The sequence below is a fragment of the Aulonocara sp. 'chitande type north' Nkhata Bay genome, linkage group LG7 (assembly GCF_057382095.1).
Source record: "Aulonocara sp. 'chitande type north' Nkhata Bay isolate Kocher_YH1m ecotype deep benthic linkage group LG7, A_spYH_male_GT1.1, whole genome shotgun sequence".
NCBI classification, from domain to species: Eukaryota; Metazoa; Chordata; class Actinopteri; order Cichliformes; family Cichlidae; genus Aulonocara; species Aulonocara sp. 'chitande type north' Nkhata Bay.
The window spans coordinates 15,284,487-15,305,154 of NC_141350.1; the positions used below are offsets into that span (position 1 = coordinate 15,284,487).

General features: G+C 39.7%; 1 protein-coding gene and 1 long non-coding RNA gene across 2 annotated transcripts; one reads left to right on the plus strand and one right to left on the minus strand.

Annotated features, from left to right (window-relative positions):
• Window positions 1-10,139: 10,139 nt before the first annotated feature.
• Window positions 10,140-14,410, minus strand: LOC147324830 (uncharacterized). The gene is made up of 5 exons (XR_015130230.1): window positions 14,200-14,410; window positions 12,228-12,317; window positions 11,733-11,891; window positions 11,314-11,409; window positions 10,140-10,903 (listed from the first exon to the last, which is right to left on the minus strand). It is a non-coding gene; the product is annotated as an uncharacterized LOC147324830 (long non-coding RNA).
• Window positions 14,411-17,376: 2,966 nt separating this feature from the next.
• Window positions 17,377-18,678, plus strand: fibina (fin bud initiation factor a). The gene has a single exon (XM_086298942.1). The coding sequence runs from the start codon at window positions 17,577-17,579 to the stop codon at window positions 18,204-18,206; it is 630 nt and encodes a 209-aa protein (XP_086155068.1). The 5' UTR covers window positions 17,377-17,576; the 3' UTR covers window positions 18,207-18,678.
• The last annotated feature ends 1,990 nt before the right edge of the window (window positions 18,679-20,668 follow it).

Consider the following 20,668-nt stretch of genomic DNA (forward strand, 5'->3'; position numbering starts at 1 on the left):
TACGATTTCGTTTACTTTGAGCCCCGATGACTGATATTCTATACTCTGAGTATTTTCCTCTCTTCTGGCGCCCACACTGACATATATCCTTTCACCTCTTTGACTTAGAAAGCTGTGGTTTGACTTTCATGTCAGTGTTGAGCCTTTCAGGGAGAATAGCATTTCAAAAGTGGATACAGATATTTTTATCTTCTAGTACTGTTGCTCCATGTGGGAGGAGCTAGACCATGTGGTAATGGAAAAACTTTAAAGCCTCAGATCTATAGAAGGAAAAAAAAATGCCACTAATGGACAAAAAACTAATGAAATGGAAGCAAAACACCCAAAAACAGAATCAAATTATAGACGAGGGAAAAACCAGCGACTGAAACAATGTAGCAGTAACAGATATCTACTATCCTGCAGCACTCTAAATACATTTGAGTAGTAATAATACACTTACCAGCCACTTGATTGGGTAAACCTGTGAAAAGGTTCATTAACACATACATCTAAAAGCCAATCACATGTCAGCAATGTAGACATGGTCAACACAACCATGTGGTTCAAACTGAGCATCAGAATGGGGCATGAAGGGTGATGTAAGTGACTTTGAATGTTGTTGGTACCAGACACGCTGGTCTCAGTATTTCTGAAACTGCTGATCCACTGTGATTTTTCCACACAAGTGTGTCTAGGGTTTACAGAGAATGGTCTGAAAAAGAGAAACTATTCAGTGAGCTGCAATTATTATAGTCAGACTGCTTTGAGCTGAGAGGAAGGTAACTGCAACTCAAGCAACCAAGATATGCAGAAGAGCATGTCTGTAGGCACAACATGAATGCACTGATCTTACACTCTGGATGCTCCTGTATTGGCAGAAGCATAAAGACCCGCACCAGCAGATTCAGGGACAGTTTCTACCCACGAGCCATCAGTCTACTGAACTACTGAAACACTGGGCAGTTTATTTTGTACAATCAGTCTACACCTCTACACGAGAGCCTACAGTAGTTTTAGTAATCTGTATTTATTTATTTTATTCTGTTATATTTTTTTCTTTATTTATATACCTCATCTTATTTTTATCCAAGTGTTACTTACTTACCTTTTTATGTGCGATATTGAGAGTGCTCTGAACCCAAGAATTTCATTTCCAGTAGTAATGTGCCATTTTACCTGTACATGACAAATAAAACTTGAAACATGCTGAACCTTCAAGCAGATGAGCTACAGCAGAAGCGCAGTGCCACTCCTCTTGTATCCTTGTATCGATGTTCAGGCCTGCAGTGTAATTGTGTGGGAGATATTTTCTTGCCACACTTTGAGCCCCTTAGTACCAACTGACCATCATTTAAACCTCACAGCCTACTTGAGTATTGTTGCTTACCATGTCCATTCCTTTATTACCACAGTGTACCCATCTTCTGACAGCAGGAAGGTCTCAAACTGTGTTTTATATACAGTACATAACAAAGAATACACTGTGCACTGCTCAAATGCTTAGCTGCTCTCAATCCAATAGAGAACCTGTGTTGGAAGAGGAGATAGCTTCTGCTTCAGAAGGGGGTTCACCCCAGTACTATGAAGGTGTACCTAACAAAGTGGCTCTCTCACATTTTGAAAAAAGTTATATACATAGTTATTTTTTTTCAAGGCTTGATTGAACAGTCAACCCTTGAGAAGCTCGACTTGTTATTTTATATTTTAGCCACAAAAAGTTTCACTGTTCAGTTTTAAAGCACGTCCAAGTCTGATGGAAAACACTGACCATATAAACCAGTTCCGATTACTGTGAGGCTCTTGTGGCTGTTTTCAAACTGAGGATTAAATAAAAGACGAAAGAGACCCTCGGTGTCCAAATATTGCTGTGATGGGTGCCATGATTATCATTTATATTATTATTGTTGTCATATATCGAATAAAACAAACTGAGAACATTCTGATTCTGCTGAAAAAAAGAAGGAAAAAAATGAATGAATAATGTAAGAAAGTCAAACAAATGGATGAAAAGGCTCCAGAGAGACAAGCAATCTTTTCACATGTCTGCTCCCCACAAAACGACAGATGCTCTGGTTCAATACAATATTTATTCTCCACTGAGAAGCACGTTAGTAGCTCTGCCACTAAAACAGAAAGGTTATTCACATTTTAGGCTGAGCAACCATATACTGAATGATTTAACTATCTTTCCACCCCTGACTGCAGACATCAGTTCTTGGTCTCCAAGAGCAGCGCCATGTGACTGACGTTATTGATACAACACAGATCTACACTACAAGTTAGAAAGGCAATCAATAGATCCCCTGAGACTGCCGTCATAAATCCACCAGCACAGATGTGTAAACAGGACAGCGAGTAAATAAAGACCAGCAGCAACAAATCAGAGCACTGAGATAGCTCAGTGCAGGAAAATGCTCTCAGCATTATGTAGGGAGGTGTTTACTCTTCCATAATGTGTACTTAATGAGATTTGTAATGGAAAAATGTGTTTTCACAAGTAAGTCAGAATATTTATGAATTTCCACTGATTTCATCTGGTAGTTAAGTTTTAGTTGTCCTAGAGAGATGATTCAAAGATGATTCATGGTCGTTCTCCAGAAAGAGATCTCACAATCTTTTAGTCAGTGTGCCATGACATTTTGTGCAGACATGATCCTCACAGGTTGAAAGCCCACTAACATTTTTCTCTGCACCCTCTGCGTCAGCGTGGAGGATGTTCCGAGTGAGTTTTCTCACCAGCTAAATGGACTGGTATTTACTGGTCTGGCTTTTCGCTTACCACTCAAAAGCCTTTTACATTGTGTTCAACCATTGACACACGCTCTATGCAGTTTAAGTGCTTAATGCAGAAGCTAACATGCTAATGAATGCATCGGCGACAACTGTTGTGTCGAAACTTGACCATCTGCCAAAAATGATTGCCCATATTTGAACTGTTGCAAATCACTTGTTGGCCTATAATCTGTCAAACATATCTCTCATGAATGATATCAAGCCATTTTGAACCAGAAAGAACATTCATGTCACGATGTAGAAGCTGCAATCAGTGACTAAAAGTGTAATTGACATTTAAAATGTCTTTTTCCAGAGAGATGTGGCCAGGAGGGCAGCAGAAATTGCAAAAAATATAACATCACAGCTCTGCAAAGATATTCTTTGTGGTCAAAAACGACTGGACTGATTATACTGTAGGCACAATAATGCAGTCATGAATATACTTACAAAACAGGTCATTTGTTTATTTTATATATAAGCCCTTCATAATTCCTGTTGACTCCAGTCTATGTGCCAGTGTAAGCAAAAGTATTACACAGAAAATATACAGAAACATTTGAGATCACTGTTTGGCACAGCAACGACACTGGAGGAGCCAGGGGATCGAACCCCAAACCTTCTGATTAAGTGCTCACCAGAGTTTCCATCAAGTAACAAGTTTTCTTCTGTCACACCATTAGAAAAATTGGGGCTCATAGTCTGTTTTTTTTTTTTTTTTTTTTGCTCCTAAAGGTCATGCAGTAGCCCAAACAATCCAGACAGCGTTCCCATCAGCTTCATTTTTGGTTTTTTGGGGTTTTTTGTTAGCAACACGCATTCTAAATGGATACATGGTAGCCATTTTTGTCATCGTGAGCAAGTTTTTTTCTTATCTGGTGGCATAATACCTATCAGAGAGAGACAATTTTAGACACGCAGCTGAACCACTTTGAGTAACATTTATAAGAATATAATTTGGTATTTTGCAGAGCATACGAGGGGAAGATAGATGTGCAGCACGCACGTTGGGAAAATGAGCTGGGTGTAAAGAGGTGAGACTCAGATATGAGGCGTGAATAACAGCGATGATGGATGAGTGGACCTAGGTAAAGCCTCCTGCACAGAGAAGCAGCCTCAAATTACTTCACAGAGCTCAATGGATGAACGATTTGGCGGCTGTGCAGAGGGACAAAGCAAAACCTGCGTCTCTGAAGCACCAGGACCTTAATGAGCAGACTCCATCTTTTTATGCCATCATGCTATTATTCTCATAATAGAGTTAGCAGTAATAGTATTAGGAGAGTGGGTGTACTCCCACACCAGAACTCATTTTACTTTTGAAAGCATTTTTTGGTCGTTTCCTATTAGAGAACATGAAAACTGACAGTGAAGTGCATGCTGCTTCAAAGTAAACATGAAAAGATTAATCCAACATCTGGTCCTACCTTGTAAAAATGTGTTATGTTGCATCTGCTTGGCCACTTTAACATATTACTGGTTCATGTTTGTGATTATTATCCTGATTATTCTCGTTCGTGTGTGTTTATACAAACTTTTATGCTGGTAGCACTGAAGACAGTCATACCGCACAGCTCTGATGTCAGTCACTGCTGCGCTGCTGTTGATGGTCTCAATGCCGGTGTGATAATCATTAGCAAACTGGTTCTCTTTATGTTTTAAAGGTGCAAGCTGCAACACAATGCTCAGAAAATCTATGAAAAGTGAACGCAGTCCAGAAAAATGTGTGAACTTTTACAAGAAGTTCAGTAAAGCACACTCTAGTAAAGCAAGCAGTGGAAGCTGTGTAGCTGTGTGGAACTAGGGGCACTTAATTCCGTGTCAACACTTGCGTGGGAGGTGAAATCTGCAGAGTTTCCACATGAAAAGTCATCATTAAAGCGGGCGACTCAACGCAGGAAACGAGTGATGAGCACGGGGAGACGACAGAGAGACAGTGCACAGGAGGGAAGGGCAGTGTGAGAAAAATCTCCCTCGTTTAGACTTTTGAATATAAATGTGACCTTCAGCAGGTGGATTTCCAGTGGATTAATAATTTAATGCTCCTTCATCACAGATGGGCTGGAGACCTTGTTGCTTTCGGTGATGAGTATGCGCAGTTCATAACATAAAGGCATAAACCCTACTGTGACTGATCATAATGCTACAGCTGACAGTGGCATGTTTTGTAGTTATAACAATAGTCTATTGGGGCTGCTGACAATTATTTAACAATTATTTGATTGGCTTCAGTGGATTTCTTCTTTTTGCTTGTAAGATTGTCAAACTGGGATCGATAGCAAGCCAGAGAAAAGCCTTCTGACTTTACGGTTAATTCCCAAACCCCTTACAGTTCACGCTTTGGATGCTAATCAATTTCAACTGCAGCTGCAGTGAGATCTGACTGATCTGACTCGGCATGTGATCTGCAAAAATCAAACCAACACAGCTTGAAACAAATACTTGATTGTCCTGTGGTGGTGCACAGTCAAGACTGAAAGGCTTACCCATGTGTTTATGAAGATCCAACTTGTTTTACTGAAGCATGAGATATAAAACAATCTTTTTTTCATTTAAAATGTTACATTTATTTCCAGTTTTTCACCAAAGTTTCTTACACTTCTGTTTGGCACTTTTGTTTTTTTCAACACCCTGATTTGTTTTCCTGTATGTTGCTGCCAAATTTAGCTCATTTTACAAAACTACCTCTCTTGAATATTTAATGAAAAAACACTTAAGGGCATATGGCCAAAATGCCAGTCTGATGCAGTCCTCCAAAGATAGCATTTTTTCTCACAGAACTGCAGCAACAGTCCTTCATTAATCTTTCATCTAACTAGGGCGGTGAGAGGGGCTGGAGCCTTTCCCAGTTCACAGTAGACAGGTCTCCACAGGCTCAAATCCAATCCCTCTCCTACTCCACTATGGTGTAACTCTATTGAGTCTCTGCTATGGAGTTCATAGATTGTATAAAAACAAATAGATGTAGTCACATAATGTCATCCATCAATTTGGCTGCTAACATGTTTTTTGATGCCACAAGTGATCGTGTTCGGATGAGAAGGTGGCGTGCTAAGTAATCAGCTAACAATAGCAAGATTCATAACCCACTTCTGCTTGAGGCTGTTTGGTTTGCAAAAGGAGTCAAGTGTGTAGCCAGAGGGTGCGGAGGCCAGATTGGTACCAGGACTGTCACGGGGCTGACACAGGGAGACAAACAACCCTTCATCCTCACATCCACACCTGTGGCCAATTTGGAATCACTGCCTAACCCAACATGCATGCTTTCTGGACTGAGGGGGTCCTGTACAGATTTGAAGTGGCTATAGAGAGATTTAGAGGGTTGCGTTGAGGTTTGTCCTCTCTGTGTGCTTTGGAAACTTTTTTGCTGATTAGCGGAGGTCACCGTTTTAAATCCTCTGCTTTAATAAAACATGTGAGCATGAGCCTGATATGAATGATCACATCAAAATAATCCTTTTGATGGAATGAAATGAGCATGAAGTCATTAACAGAGAGCTGACTCACAGTCTCACAGTGAGTCAGCTCGCTGTTTCTGCAGTCTCCCACGCAGCCCGCAGGGCCTCGACCTATGCACCATGAGGAAGCCCATCACCATCAAATAGGGATCTGCTAGAAACAATAGACTCTGGGCCTTCTTATTCACATGCACTGCACACGTACACACTCACAAAGTCAACAATAGTGGATCAACAAGAACATCCCTTCCAACTCCGCTAAATTATATTTGTTTCTGCATGTGTTGTTACATCTGCTTTTGGGCGGCTTTATTTTACCCCATGGTACCCCGCTCTGCCTCTGCGAGCAGGACAGTTTATTCTGTTCGTGTTTATATTGAGAGACGCTGTATTTATTCAGGTGTGTGACTTAAGAAGAAACAGAGAGGGCCTGCATGCCGAGAAGCCTCAAGCTGTCTCTGCTTGTTTCCCTCATTCAGCAGTGTGTTCAGAAGTGCAACAGCAGTTTCAAACAAACAAGCAACACTCCGATGACCCAGAGCTGACGGGAAATGAAAAACATGTGCATTTGTAGCATTTCTCACATGTATTTCAAAGTGCAATTGAAACATATTTCCATGAAGACTAAGATGAGATAGAATACACTTCATTTATGGGAAATCCCTGCATTAGAACAGTTATAGCAATGAGCTTAATCTGGAGGGAGGCCTGTGAGCTAGTTCAACCAGTCATCTCAAGCTGCACTGTGTCATATACATCATATCTCTGTCCCCTCCCATCATCCCCACCCCACTTTTGGGGTGCATTTAAGCTCCATATGTTCAATCTCTTTGCCACTGTTGCCCTATAATGACACCAGCTGTGTCAGCCCCTCCACCACCTCAACATCCACCTGTATGGGCTCCCTGATTTTTATATGTGACATAACTGTGGGGAACTCTAACTATATTTTTCTGGGGCCATAAATCATCTCAAATGTGGGTTTTCTGACTAAACAGCACATCTGCTTCTGATTAATCATCCTCTTTATCCAAGCATCAGTCTGCCTTGCCACAAGGTTTTAAGAGATGCTTTAACATTATAGAGAGGGAAACCTCCCATTATGTATGCTGACATGGCTTACTGATACTCTTAGAAGGAGCCTAGACTGTGTTAGCATTAATTATTAAATAAAAAGCAGAATGCAGAAAAGCCCATTACCTCTTTCTGCAGCAGTTGCCCCCCCTGTATTTCCACTTTTCCATCAGTCCATTTCTGTCCATAAGAGTAACCCCAATCTCTATTCAACTGTTGTTTTCCTACCTTTTTTTTATTTTTTTGGTTTTGTTTGCTGCTGCTGTCAGCTTACATCTTGCTGACCTATATCCTTCCTGTTGACAAATCCTATAAATCCTGCTTTTATCCTGCTGCTCTAAACTGCTTGTTGGTGTCAGTCAAGAAAGGCAAGTGAAGGAACAGCAACTCCTGCATGCTGAATGTGAAATACTGCAAATTTAGAGCTCACTGAATATTTTTGCATGGTCCTAGTTCATGAATAAATCCAGTCTGTTTTGTATTATTGTAAAAAAAAAAAAAAAAAAAAAGCATTTCCAACCGCTCTACCTCATTGTTTAGTGACAAAGATGCATCCCCTCTATAGCAAATACTATATGGATCAAACACAGGACCAAACAAGACATTTCCAGCCTTGTGTTTACAACTCACCATATGTTTCCAATTTGGGTGACTATTGCTGACAAGCTGTGAGCCATATTTGAGGCCACCCGGTGATGATGCAATTATCTTGGACAGGATGTGCATTAGAGGGGATCGAAGCCCAGGGGACTCTCCCCTTTACAGTAATGTAATCACCTGACTAAAGTCATCAGAGTGAGTGCTCACTGCTCACTATATTCTCACAGTCTGAAAATATAATAAAAATGCATTAACTACTAAATCTGTTTGAGACACTCCTATCCCCATGGAGGCACAGCACAACATTAAAACTACATATTAATTTGGAGGCCCCCCCACCACCACAGCAGCTCTAACCCATCAGTGTATAGACAGGGGGGTTCTGGAGGTAACCTCTAGTGCAAATGTAGAAAACATACAGCCAGAGGGCCAGAACTGACCCATGCGCTATCTCAATATGACCCCTAATGTCTTCAATGGGAAATTAAACATCCGCTAACATTTAAAAAATCTATAAAACACAGCTTCCAATTAATGGACCGTGACGTCTTTGACTATAGCAAGTCTGTACTGCCCTATGACTTGATTTTAGCACAGGGTAATCCAAATGTTTTTTCTGCAATAAACTTCAGCACCTTTATTCTAAAGATTAAAATTATATTGTGAAAAATAAAATTGATATAGCTTTTAAATGGATTGTTTTGTGCCACAATACACCATACTGAGGAAAAGTAGACAATTTCTAACACAAAGATTTTTGTTTTTGAATTAAGAATTCATTCTTTTCCCCACAAATGTTCATAGAGTTGAGCATTATGTACAGAATGCTTCTACTCAGTTTGTTCAAAATGCAGCTCTTCATTCACTTTAGCAAATACATTTCTAAAAAATGTTGCCCACCCCTGCTAGTGTGGCACCTGGAAAATGACAGTTGATCCTTTGGATTCAGTAGGTGGTGGGGTGACGCCTCCGTGGATCGGGCTTGTTACATTGCACTCAAAAAAATGAAATTGGGTGGTTGTTACATTTACAAATTTCAAGCTTGTAATGTGAACAAAATAATTTCATGTTTCGGTGGTGAATATAATTAAATCATGTAGGATCTGCATGAAATTCAGCAACTTAAATTATTCTTGTTGAGCTGACATGATACAATCTACTAAGAGTGGTTAGTTAGCTGGACTCACAAAATTCACAAGATCACCCAAGAGTTCAAACCACAGGAAAATCACTGGGGTTAGAAGAGACAGACAACCATACACACACTATGTACATGCCTTTACTATTTATTGTGGTTTAACCTGTAAAGGACAAAAACGTACAGAAAATTCTACATCAAGCCTTGTAATCATAGCCTCCCTATTTTTTGAAGTCTATATTGACAGCTCGGTGGCACAGTAGTTAGCACTGTTGCCTCGCAGGGCTGGACTGGGACAAAAAATCAGCCCGGGCATTTTGACTAGAGACCCGCCCACCAGGTATTATAGGAAAAACCATAAAGCCTTTGAATGAAAACAAACGCTGTTGTCACAGTGATATACACTGTCTTGTTGGCATATATGTATCAATCTAATAAACTTAAAGTTTATTAGATTGATACATCTACAACACATGGTGGAAACACATGGTGGAAACCTGAAATTAAGACAGAGAAGACTACAGGTGAGACATGACCATTAGTGAATATTAAAAATAATAAATGACAGATTTAAGGATATTTTCATAAACTATTCATTTACCACATCAATAATCAGCATGCACTGTAAAAAAGAAAAAGTTGAGAAAACTTAAAATTTCAAGGCAACATGATGCAAGAGATTTTTGAGTTTTCTCAACTTCTGCCAACTGTAGTTGACTTAACTAATATTTTCATGTTCTGCCAACTTGGATCTACTTGTTCACCTAATTAGGATAATCCTGTAAGTCTAACAAAGAAATTCTGGTTTCAATGCCATGTATTTCTGCCTTCACCAAACAAAGATATTCCTGTTGAATTAACATACAATCATTCCCTCCAAGGCCATGTATTCCTAAATTCACCAAACACAGATATTCTTGTTGAATAATCATACAATTCTTACTCCAGTGAGTTGAAAATTTACCAATATTAATAAAGAAAAATGTATGCTGTTATCGTACTTGAAAAAACACTCAAACAGATATAGAATAAAACAAAGCACAACTGAATGTTATGTAAAAACGTATTTATTTTTTTTCAACAGTGCTTTCAGTATATTTCAGAAGGTAATGGGCAGTGGGGTGAATTTCTGTAAAAAAGCAAACAAACAGAAAAAAACGTGTTGCCAGTTTCTTTAGGGTGCTTTGAGCACCCCAGCAGAGACATTAAAATTCCAGAGTCCAGAAAAAAAGAAAAGTGTCCAGCAGCTTAGTCATTCACGTTCACACCCTGACTGTCCTGTAAAAGCTTAACGTAACTATTGCACACTAAATAGGGTAGTGCAACAAACAATTGCCTTTGTACCCAGACATTGACATTTTACATGGGCTCACTATGATGAACTACAGAAGTCAAAAGTTATTAGAAATGTTACCATCAATGAACAGTGAACTATCAGGTAAAATGAACGATTATATAGAGGGAAATGGGTTGAACTACTGGGTTTTGTTGTGTTTTTTTACATGACTCTACAATGCACTTGAACATGTTTAAGAACAAGTTAAACTCATGTCTGGCTTCCCCGTTAACAGTCACAGCAAAAGCTTTGTTTTTAGAGACCTTATGCGCTGTGAGCATCGAGAGCCACCGAGTTCAAAAAAGATGCCCTGAATTGCTTCAAAGGTAAACTCATCTGCTTTGGATAATCAATGTTGAGGGCATACAGAAGGCCAAAGAGGTATGCCAAGGCAGTAGAGAGGTCTGGAATGTTATGTAGCACGATGTCCCCTTCCAACACAACAGCCTGTTCTCAAACAGAAGTATTGGCATCGTCATCTTGCAGGATGGTGAGGATGGCAACTGATGCACCGTTCAACACTGGTTCCAAAATGTCAGTGTCCTGAAGAGAAGAAAAGTAAAATATGAATTATTGAAAGCTAAGAAAAATTAAAGACAAAATACATTTCTAAAGATCTTAACTTTAACCTCTATACCATGATGCTCATTTGACTCATGGAGGTTTTAAAAAGAAAAAGCTTATTTTCCTTTAATTAACGGCACAATATCTTTCACCAACCAACCTTGTGATGAGTTTTGTACAAAAATATTTTCTGCTGTTGAACACCCGCTAACAATGCCCAGGTGCTCCTCAGCAGAAAAAAAAGCAGCGAGAGTTATGACAACTGCAATCCTCACCATAAAATTATCTGGACTGCACTGAGGAAGTGTACATTTCCATTTTGGATTAAATCATCTTTTAAAAACATCTCATAGCAACTAGTTTTTCTTGCATTACTTTTTTGTACTTACTAAGCACTTCAGGAAAACCTGTGTTGCATCCTCTCCGAGGAAAATGGGCAGGCCTCTCAGTGCTGCTGTCTTTTGGTGGGACACAATGTCAGATGTCTAAAGAGTATTCAGTGGAAAACAGACATTTAAATTAGTATAGTAACGTGGTGTACCTACACACAATGCAAAATCAGAACTCTTATAGTAATGAAAATAAAATACAGATCAGGCCCAGCAACATGTAAAACTTAAAAAAACAAAACACCATTTTAACAATTTTACTTTCTTTTTACAAATTAAATAAAATACCGCCAAATAAAAACAAAGTAATGACTGATGACATTCATTTCCATTGATGTGTTTTGGCTGAAGCCAACATTTTTTTCTGTTATGACAAAGGTATACTCTCTTCTAAAAATGTCAGGTAAAGGAGCACTTACCTGTTCATCAAGTTTATCCAAGATGTCTTCCATCTCCTCACCAAGAGCTCCCTTCTTAGACCGGTATAGTTTCAGCAGGCCAGGCACAAATTTGTCCAGGGATGCATTGAACGTCCCCAGGAGGTCTTTGCTTGTGATCCGATGAAATTCTTCAGATATCTAAACAAGACAATAACCAAAATATTGCCATTTATTCAGCACAGAAAATTTCTGGGTAGCTGCCTTGTACAGTCTGCACCATGTTATATGCCTGACTGTGTTATCAACCGCAAAACCTACTTCAAAAATCTCTCATGAATACACATTTTGCACAGGAATAGAAACACCCTCCACAAAAAACAGTATCAATATGCAAATATATATTATGTTCACACTGAAATGTGGAATTTTTGTGGATTTTTACTATTGAGTGTGACCTTGAGAGGTGTGATCGTAATGCTCCAGGTGTTTTAAATACACATACAAAGTCTGTGTGAATGCATGGCCAATGTGCACCTTGTCCGTGATGAAGGCGGAAATGTTTCAAAAGAGTCTCTTGACTGGAGCTTGTGAATTTGCAAAATCGGCACTGCATGAACTCCACCCCTGAAACACAAGAGACATAGTCAATTTTGCCAAAAGCACTTTTGCAATGGGATAAAACATCCATATCTAACACACAGAAGGAATCCATAGATGCAGGAGCTGAATACATCAACAAGCCAAAACCAGAGACATCATGAAAAAAATATGTAAGGAATCATATTAACTTACATATGACCACTTGTCTACTATATCAAGTATATGATTGATAACATACATGACATGTAACATAAATGCAAGCTTGAATTCAAACATTTTTTTGTTACTATGATAAAAAAATGCAATAACTATAGAAAAATTAATACTATCTGTAACACAGTATACATCAACAACACACAATCATTCCTTTAATATTGTCTCCTTCCCCATTATGTAAAAAGCTCTGAAAATGTAGCAATCTTATAATACAGAGCATGAAGTACAACTTTAATTTGCGTGTGACATTAACTTACAGTACATTAGGCAATCTTACACCAGCTGACAAACTGTCAAGTCAGCTTTAAACATTACTTTAAAGTAACAGTGCTGCACCGGATAAACGGTGACTATTGAAAAAGTGAAAAAACAATATTAGACAAATATTAGACAATATGCAAGTTACTTATATCACTGTCATATAATTGGCGCACATATCCTACACCGACCCAAGAAAGAGTCTCCATGACAACGCGTGCTTGGCCCAGTTTGTTGTCAAGGTTAACATAACGTTTTCATGCAAAGATAACATTGAAACTGGTTACAAAACGGGTAATAAGCTAATAAGTTTTACCATGGCAGAAGTGCTGTAAAAAGCCAGTGTGAGATACCGTCATTTAGTGATGTCTGTCTGAATTTCAGAGTGTTTAACATTAAACATTACTTTTTGCGCTGGCCACTACTCTGAGCTAAAACCTTTTTTTTTTTTTTTAAATATTAAACTTTATTAAGAAACAGTATACAGAACATGTATACAATCAGAACAAAATTAACATATGCCAGGGGGTGTAATACAAAGAATTACATACATTCAAATAATTTGTAATTACTACAAATGGTAATAGTTTTCATAGCCTTTTTGTTAAGTGATCCACTAATCAATTTTATGTAACATAAAACATCATTATAGTAATGTTTAAAATTAGGTTTTTTGTTACTGTATTTGCATTTGTGAAAATAAAATTTAGCTAAGATAACTAATAAGTTTATTATAAAGTAAACATCTTCTTGTTTTTGCCTTCGAAAGAAACAAAATACAACATTTTCCCATTTCACAGTAAAGTCATTATAGAGATGTCCAGCAATGAATCTACTGAAGTCTTTCTCTGAGCTAAAACCTTCAGAGGCTGCTTGTAGCCCGATTACGACACAGCGGCGCGACGAAGGCTGCCCAAATTCATAGTGGACTCCTCTAAATGCGTCCGAGAAATACGTCCTCCTTATAATAAGCATCTCTTAAAATGTTTGCAATATTGAAACATTTCAATATAATGTAGAAAAAAAAACGAGAGAAAAAAGTTACGGATCGGACTCCCCGATCCTTATTGCGCATGTGCAAATTCTATCTGTGGAATTAGTTTTAATATTACTCTTTCTGGGTCACAAAATAAACTTTTAAGATATTTTCAGGCGTTAATGTAGCTGTGTAAATTGCTAATATCTGTTCAGTTTATTAAGACAACATATACTTGCAAAAGTGCTCCGACGCTTTCGGAGACGTCTGTTACCCACCCACCAGCTCGATAGCTAGCCAAGGGGGAGGGGGGGGGTCAATTAAGTCACTTAGATAACTTAAAAATGCTATAGTTGGCCTTTTTCAGTGTTTTACTAGTTCCATCCTCCCGGGTCCTCAGGAGGATGCAGCCTAGGCGCTTGTAGAAAATCTTAATAACACATGTAGTTAGCTTACCTGCTAGGGTAAATGGTCGGCAGCTCCAGCACCTGTCCAAAACTGCAGAAGTGAAAATCCTCAATGGTCGAAAAATTGCATTTTACATCCAAATCTAGCGATGGTTCAAATTTTCTTAGGAGGTTTTTAGTCTAGAACACATGGTAAACCACTATCACACAGCTCAGGTCTGCTCAGGCTCAGTTGAAAGTCCGTTTGGTTTAGTTCAAACTTGTTCAGACCACATGTGCCAGTCATCTACGGGGTTTCCCACTGGTTCCCAACTTGACTCAGAAACTCTGCTCAAAAGTTGATAATCTTTGTTATGCTGTCTAGAAAATCTTAGTTAGGACAACAATGTAAGAAATTTGTTGGGTAGACAAGCTTTTTTAGGTTGTAAATGGAAAGTTTTATTTCTAAGTCAGTTTAATTTAAAAACTTTAGTGAAATCAACAATTGCTAGTTATCGTTTTTACAGTGTGGCAGGGCAAGATATTTTTTCTAACATAACCTTTAAAAAGTGAAAGGAGATAGAAAGACAGGTGAGAAAGAATAAAACTTAATTGACTTTTTGATGGTATTTTACACACAGTACTGGTACAGAATCTAGAAAATGTGGGAAAATACTGGCATCATATACAGTACTTAGCTACTTCTGAAGAAATTATGATGGGACCCTAAAAAAAATTACTATGAACAATAATGGATTTCTATACATTTAGTCAGATGACCACTTTTGTTGTAAGATTCAGATAATTATGTATTCAAAGTTTTTAAATGACATAACAAAGAAAAGTATTTCTTTGTGCCCCCCTTCCCTGTTAATGCCCTACCTGGCCCCCTGGACAAACGTTGCTAGACCCGCCCCTGCACAGTTACCAGCTGTCAGCTACTTAGAAAAGGATCCTGGTGTTATTTGTTTCTCAGAAACAGTTCATAACTTCCCTTCAACTCATTCATGTCACCTAAAAGGTAAATCTGTTTCTCCATCACCTGTTCAGCTCTGATGATCCAGTAAGGACATCTCCTGGTTGCATCTTCATGTTTCCCTCTCACCACATATCCAAACCGACATCATGACCAGCAGCTTTTACAGCTGTGGCTCCAGCAAACATCAGTTGATACTAGAAATTAATATCAAATAAATTCTAACAACAGCTGATCAAGCTTTTCATAACTTCTTACCTGAAATTCAGTTCACCTGACACTCGGACTGGCGGCCGCCTCGGGTCTGTCCTCCTCCTGCCTCCCCTTTCTCTCATCCACCTACTGGCCTCCACCACTTGCTAATGTTACTGAATCTGTGGAAGCTCCGCGATAGCCACCACCAAACAACTGAGTTATTTTTACACATCTCCCAGCATCTGGCCAATCCACCACCTTTCAGTGTTTATACCGTTACGGAAAAACAAACAAAGATCGGCCCATAAAAACGAAAAATCACATCGGCCCACCGGGCAAATGCCAGGCATGCCCGATGGCCAGTCCAGCTATGTTGCCTCGCAGCAAAAAGGTCTTGGGTATAAATCTGTAATCTGGCCAAGTTTGCAGTGGGTTCTCTCTGGGTACTCTGGTTTCCTGCCACAGTTAAAAGTCACGCAGTAATTAGGATTAGGTTAATTGTCGTTTCTAAAATATCTGTGAACATGAGTGCAGATGGTTGTTTGTTTCTCTGTGATAGACTGGTGACCTGTCCAGTACTCTGACTGTCACCCTATCACATCTGGGATAGGCCCCAACCTCCCTGCAACCCTGGTAAAGATAAGAGGATGGATGGAGTGGAAGTTATGATAAATGCCTTAACATTTTATGTTAGCCAGACCCTAGACTGTTGAACACTCCAAAAAAATAACTCATTTAATGAACTTAAAATAATCATGGAAAGGATTTGCACATTAATAAATGGCTTTCTATTACGATTAAGCATTTTTGTCACACTAACGTAATTTGCATGGGTTGGATCAACTCAATTAAATTAAGTTGGACTCAAATGTAGTGAAACAGTTGATTCATCATTAATTAATCAAGTGCATTAAGTTGGAATAACAGAATTGCATAATGCTAAAATAAAGCAATTTTAATTATGTGGAAATTCTTTCCATGATTTTTTTATGTTCATTCAAAGAGTTATTTTTTTGAGTGTGCTCGCCCAATTTAAGTCTAATGCTCCATCGCTGTATTTGGCTCTTTGTCATTTTCCTTTTGATATTTCTGACACCGGATTTGTCACGTGGTGTGTGAAATTATTCTCCTGTAGGAGGTTTGTTCTATTGAGGAGCGCCTTTAGTTAGTAAATGTCAAAGTCACATCCATCTGAATCCCAAAACCCACAATTTCTCAGCAGCACAGTGTCACTGTGAATGTAGAAGGAAGCACTTTGTACCCTCTTGCTGGTGAGCCACGCTTTGCTTATTATATGCCATGGATGTTTCCATGCTTCCAAAAAGGCAATTAAGACATGTAACAATTTTGCATGTTATGGCTTATTACCAACAGCTGCCACAAAAAACTGTGTCTGTATTATATCCGTGTAAAAACCAGCTAAACACCTAAACATCACATGCAACTTTCCCCACAAAAATCTTGCTCTTGTTGTTTCCTGGACCCTTTAAATCATGTTCAGGCCCACAAAACGCCCCACAAAGGACAAAAAGCAAACAGTGGGAATGCACTTGTATTGAAATAAGCACTGCTCTTCACAAGAGCTGCATAAATACACTTACCTGCACCCTTTTCTAATCATATGACAATCACTTACATTTATGGCCAATGCTGTCTCTTTATCTTAAAGCGTCTGTTCACTATGCACTTAGTAGCGGCTCAAGGGCCTGAGAGAAGAGCATTAAAAGGATCAATATCAAATCAATAAATGGTTAATGGTTCTCGTGTGTAAGTTTATGCTTCTCAGTGTGCAAATGTTCTACCTAAAAGTGCAAATATGCCCAGAAAAGTGTCTAGCAAGGTTTCTGATTGTAACAAAAGGGGGGGGGGAATGAAAATGCAAACCAGACTGCTGATACATGATCGATTGCAAATAACTGTTAAATACGAGGTTATATTTGTAAATCATAGAGCATAATGCACAAAACACGCTGTAGAAAAACCACTTATTCTAGATATGACTGACGGAACCCAAAGATATTTTTCTGCTGTGAACCATGCCTTAAAATTCTGCGGTCGGAAACACAGACGCTCAAAGATCAGCCGCATGACTCTGCACTGGTGCTGCGCGCTTTGCCTGACCCTGGAGCCACCGCAGAGGGGCCCTTCTGCCTTAAAACAGGCAGTCTGCGCCTTTTAGGTGACGGGGGACTGTGTAATATGAGTCGGGATGAAAACTGCGCGCTGAATCCGGCTGCCAGTCCAGATGCTGTTCGCTGGAGAGAGAGAGGAGGTGCATGATGGATCCCGTCCCACTGCTGCTCATCATCGTCACATCTCTGCCAATTTGCTCGGCAGTCTACACTGGGCCCCTGCAGCCCGAGATCTCCAATGGCACTTTCCATCACTTCTTCGTCCCGGATGGAGATTACGAGGAGACAGAAGATCCCGAGAAGTGCCAGATGCTGTTTAAATTTTCAGACGTGTATCCATGCGCGGCCTTAGAGGACAGTGACTCTGTAGTGAGGGAGGACTTCGTCCTCACGAAGCTGCAGGCGGAGGACTCGGCGCGCCTGCTCGAGGGCATCGGCCGGACTGTGGCCCAGGATCTGGACGGAGAGGACAGCTACGGAAAGTTCCTCCGGCGGGAGATCTCCCAGATCGGCGAGGCTTTTTCAAACGTGGACAAGTCCCTGGTGGAGCTGGAGGTGAAGTTTAAACAAAGTCAAGAGACTGAGCTAAGGGAAGAGCAACAGCTGAACGGGCATGTGGTGAAGCAAGTGGGTGACGTTAGGGACGCACTGAAGGAAACCACCGACATCTCGCTGGGCCTGAAAGATAAACATGAGCTGCTGTCTCTCATCATTCGCAGTCACGGTACCAGGCTGAGCCGCCTAAAGACTGAGTATCTTAATGCTGGTTCTTAGTGGGGCTGTGGGAGCTTTAAGTGTGTGTTTGTGTATGTGTGTATGAAAGAGAGAGCGAGAGACTGAGGAAAAAGAAAGAGCGAGGACGCTCCAGTTCATTAACCAACTGGAAAGTTTATTGTGGCTTATGAATATCCTTCTTAAGCATTTGAACTTCTCTGACCTTTGGTTGTTCCCATTCCTTGGAGCTGTGTCACTGAAGGAGCTCTAACAGAAATATTAGCACATTCCTCTGAATCAGGAGGGAACAAAGAAATGTGGACATAAGTTATGTCTGCAAGGAACCCTCAGTGCCACCCCAGAGGAGAAATCTTATCCAGAAGAGAGAGTGTGAAAACAACCCCCCCCCCCCTCCCCCAACATGGATTTATTGTCAGTAAAATATGTAACTCTGTATGATTTTAACTATGCTGTTCACGCTGTTAGGTTGTCATAACTGATCAAATAAATATTAAATATCTGATATTTCTCCCTTTCTTTCAAGCAAGACAAAATGTTCTTCATTCTTCTCACCACATCAGGACTTTCAGGTATTTTCTTTTTCAATGTGAGACGTCTCCCATCCTTTAAAATTTGCGATGTGCAATAAGAACTCGAAATCTTTGAAATTGTAATTTTTTTCACTTTCATCACTTTCATGTGACCCTCCTCCTCCCTCATGTCTTGACATCACCGTGTTTGCTGTTGGCACTACAAGTGGCAGGCTCGACTGTCCCTTCAAGTGGCCGTGGTTAATTGGCGTCTGAAGTCTGTCACTGCCTCCCACTTCCATCTGGAAGTAATCTGCTCGAGTATGAAATATGCTTCTTCAAAGGCCGTCACTGTCATCATTATCTAGTCTTTTGTCTGTCATAATCCACGCAGTTCGAGGTTGACATGAGATGTTACTGTGTTTAAACTCTGAGCTGTTTTGGATTATGTCATTTTTACTAAAAATAGGCTTTTAACTGGCAAGTTGTTTATATGCCTATAAAAAAAGCCCTGTTTTGCTCTTGAGTTTATTTCAGAGACACTGTTTATGGATGGAAAATTGTTTTGAATTTCCAAAATAAGCATTAACCCTGGCTAACAGGGTCACACATAAACACATCTGTTAGGCAGTCTTCATTTGAAGTGCCTTGGATTTAATATCACAAATGCCTTTGGTGGTAATCTCTGTATTTTCTTTCTCTGACTACCGTAAAATGTTCTTATTCCAGCCAACGTCTGCAACAACCACAAAGTAACAGCTACAAGCATGCCCACTTTTTTTCTTTCTTACTTTTTTTTGTTAACAGAGATGATGTCTATGCAGATGTGAGTGAGCCAGATGGGCTGCAATGGGCGCAACTGGGTGTGATTTCCTCTGTCTGGTTTTCCTCACAGTCCAGCTTCCCCTGAGGGACCCCTTTTTAAAAAAAACAGCTCTTTCTTTCTTAGCACAGTGCAGACCAGCACAGCAAAAACCCAGAGCTGCAGGAGCTCCTGAGAAACCCTATATGTCTATACAGCTCTTAATTTCCAGGGGCACAGTACAGGGCTCCAAGATTTGATTAAAATATTTGGACAAAATTTCCACTGTGTTAGTAAAAGTGGAGCTATTCGCAAAACCTCTCATAAGCAACCTGCCCATCATAGTTAATTTGTCTTTTTTGGCTCTGATATAAATCCACCTATAGGAAAAAAAATTTTTCCCGCAAGATTAGATTCAGATCCACGCTGCTTAGAGGCACGACTGCCCGAGCGTTAAGCATGCTGTTGAAGAATTTATTCTCCTTAAGAAAAAGAAAGAAAGGTCAAGAATGCAGACCACAGTCGACCTGAAACTACTCTGACCCGAAAATGACAGGCCTCTGGGGTGCTATTGTTAGAAAGGAGAGATTTGTTAAGTGCTCCATCTGCTACTAGTCTTACCGTTATTATTACTGCAATGAAACGACTGATCGTTTTAATATGATTCAACTGCATCTGACGCTCTTTTAAGGAGCTCTTGTTCAATAAAAATAGAGATACTGTTTAACTTCTCAAGTTTTTTAACACATCTCAGTGTGTTAAACACATCTCAGTGGACCAGCTCCATGACAACAGAGAAATTTCCCACTGAGCAAAGTCTGCCTTCTGCTAAAGACTCTTGAAAGAGCAGGAAAGTGAACCTTGAGATAAGACTTTTTTTCAGATTGCTGTGTTGAAGGCCAACCCCCCCCCCCCCCCCCCCCCTTTCACATACTCAGGAGCAGAATTAATTTACATCCTTAACAAATGTTGCTGATGTAACAAGACAACATAACTAAGTCAAAGACGAAAAGAAGTGAGAGCTTTAACTTCAGTAAAAAAGAAACACTTATACCAGTGTGGTATGCAGGGATGTAAGCAAAAATCCTACATTTAAAATTAATTTTAGTATAGGAAGTATTGTTAAAGAAAACAAAATGCAGAATAGCCCATTCGGAAGGGACGGATGACCTCTTTCACTGCTTAATTGC

Coding starts and splice junctions, on each gene's coding strand:
- fibina (XM_086298942.1), top strand. CDS start 17,577: ATGATGGATCCCGTCCCACTGCTGCTCATCATCGTCACATCTCTGCCA.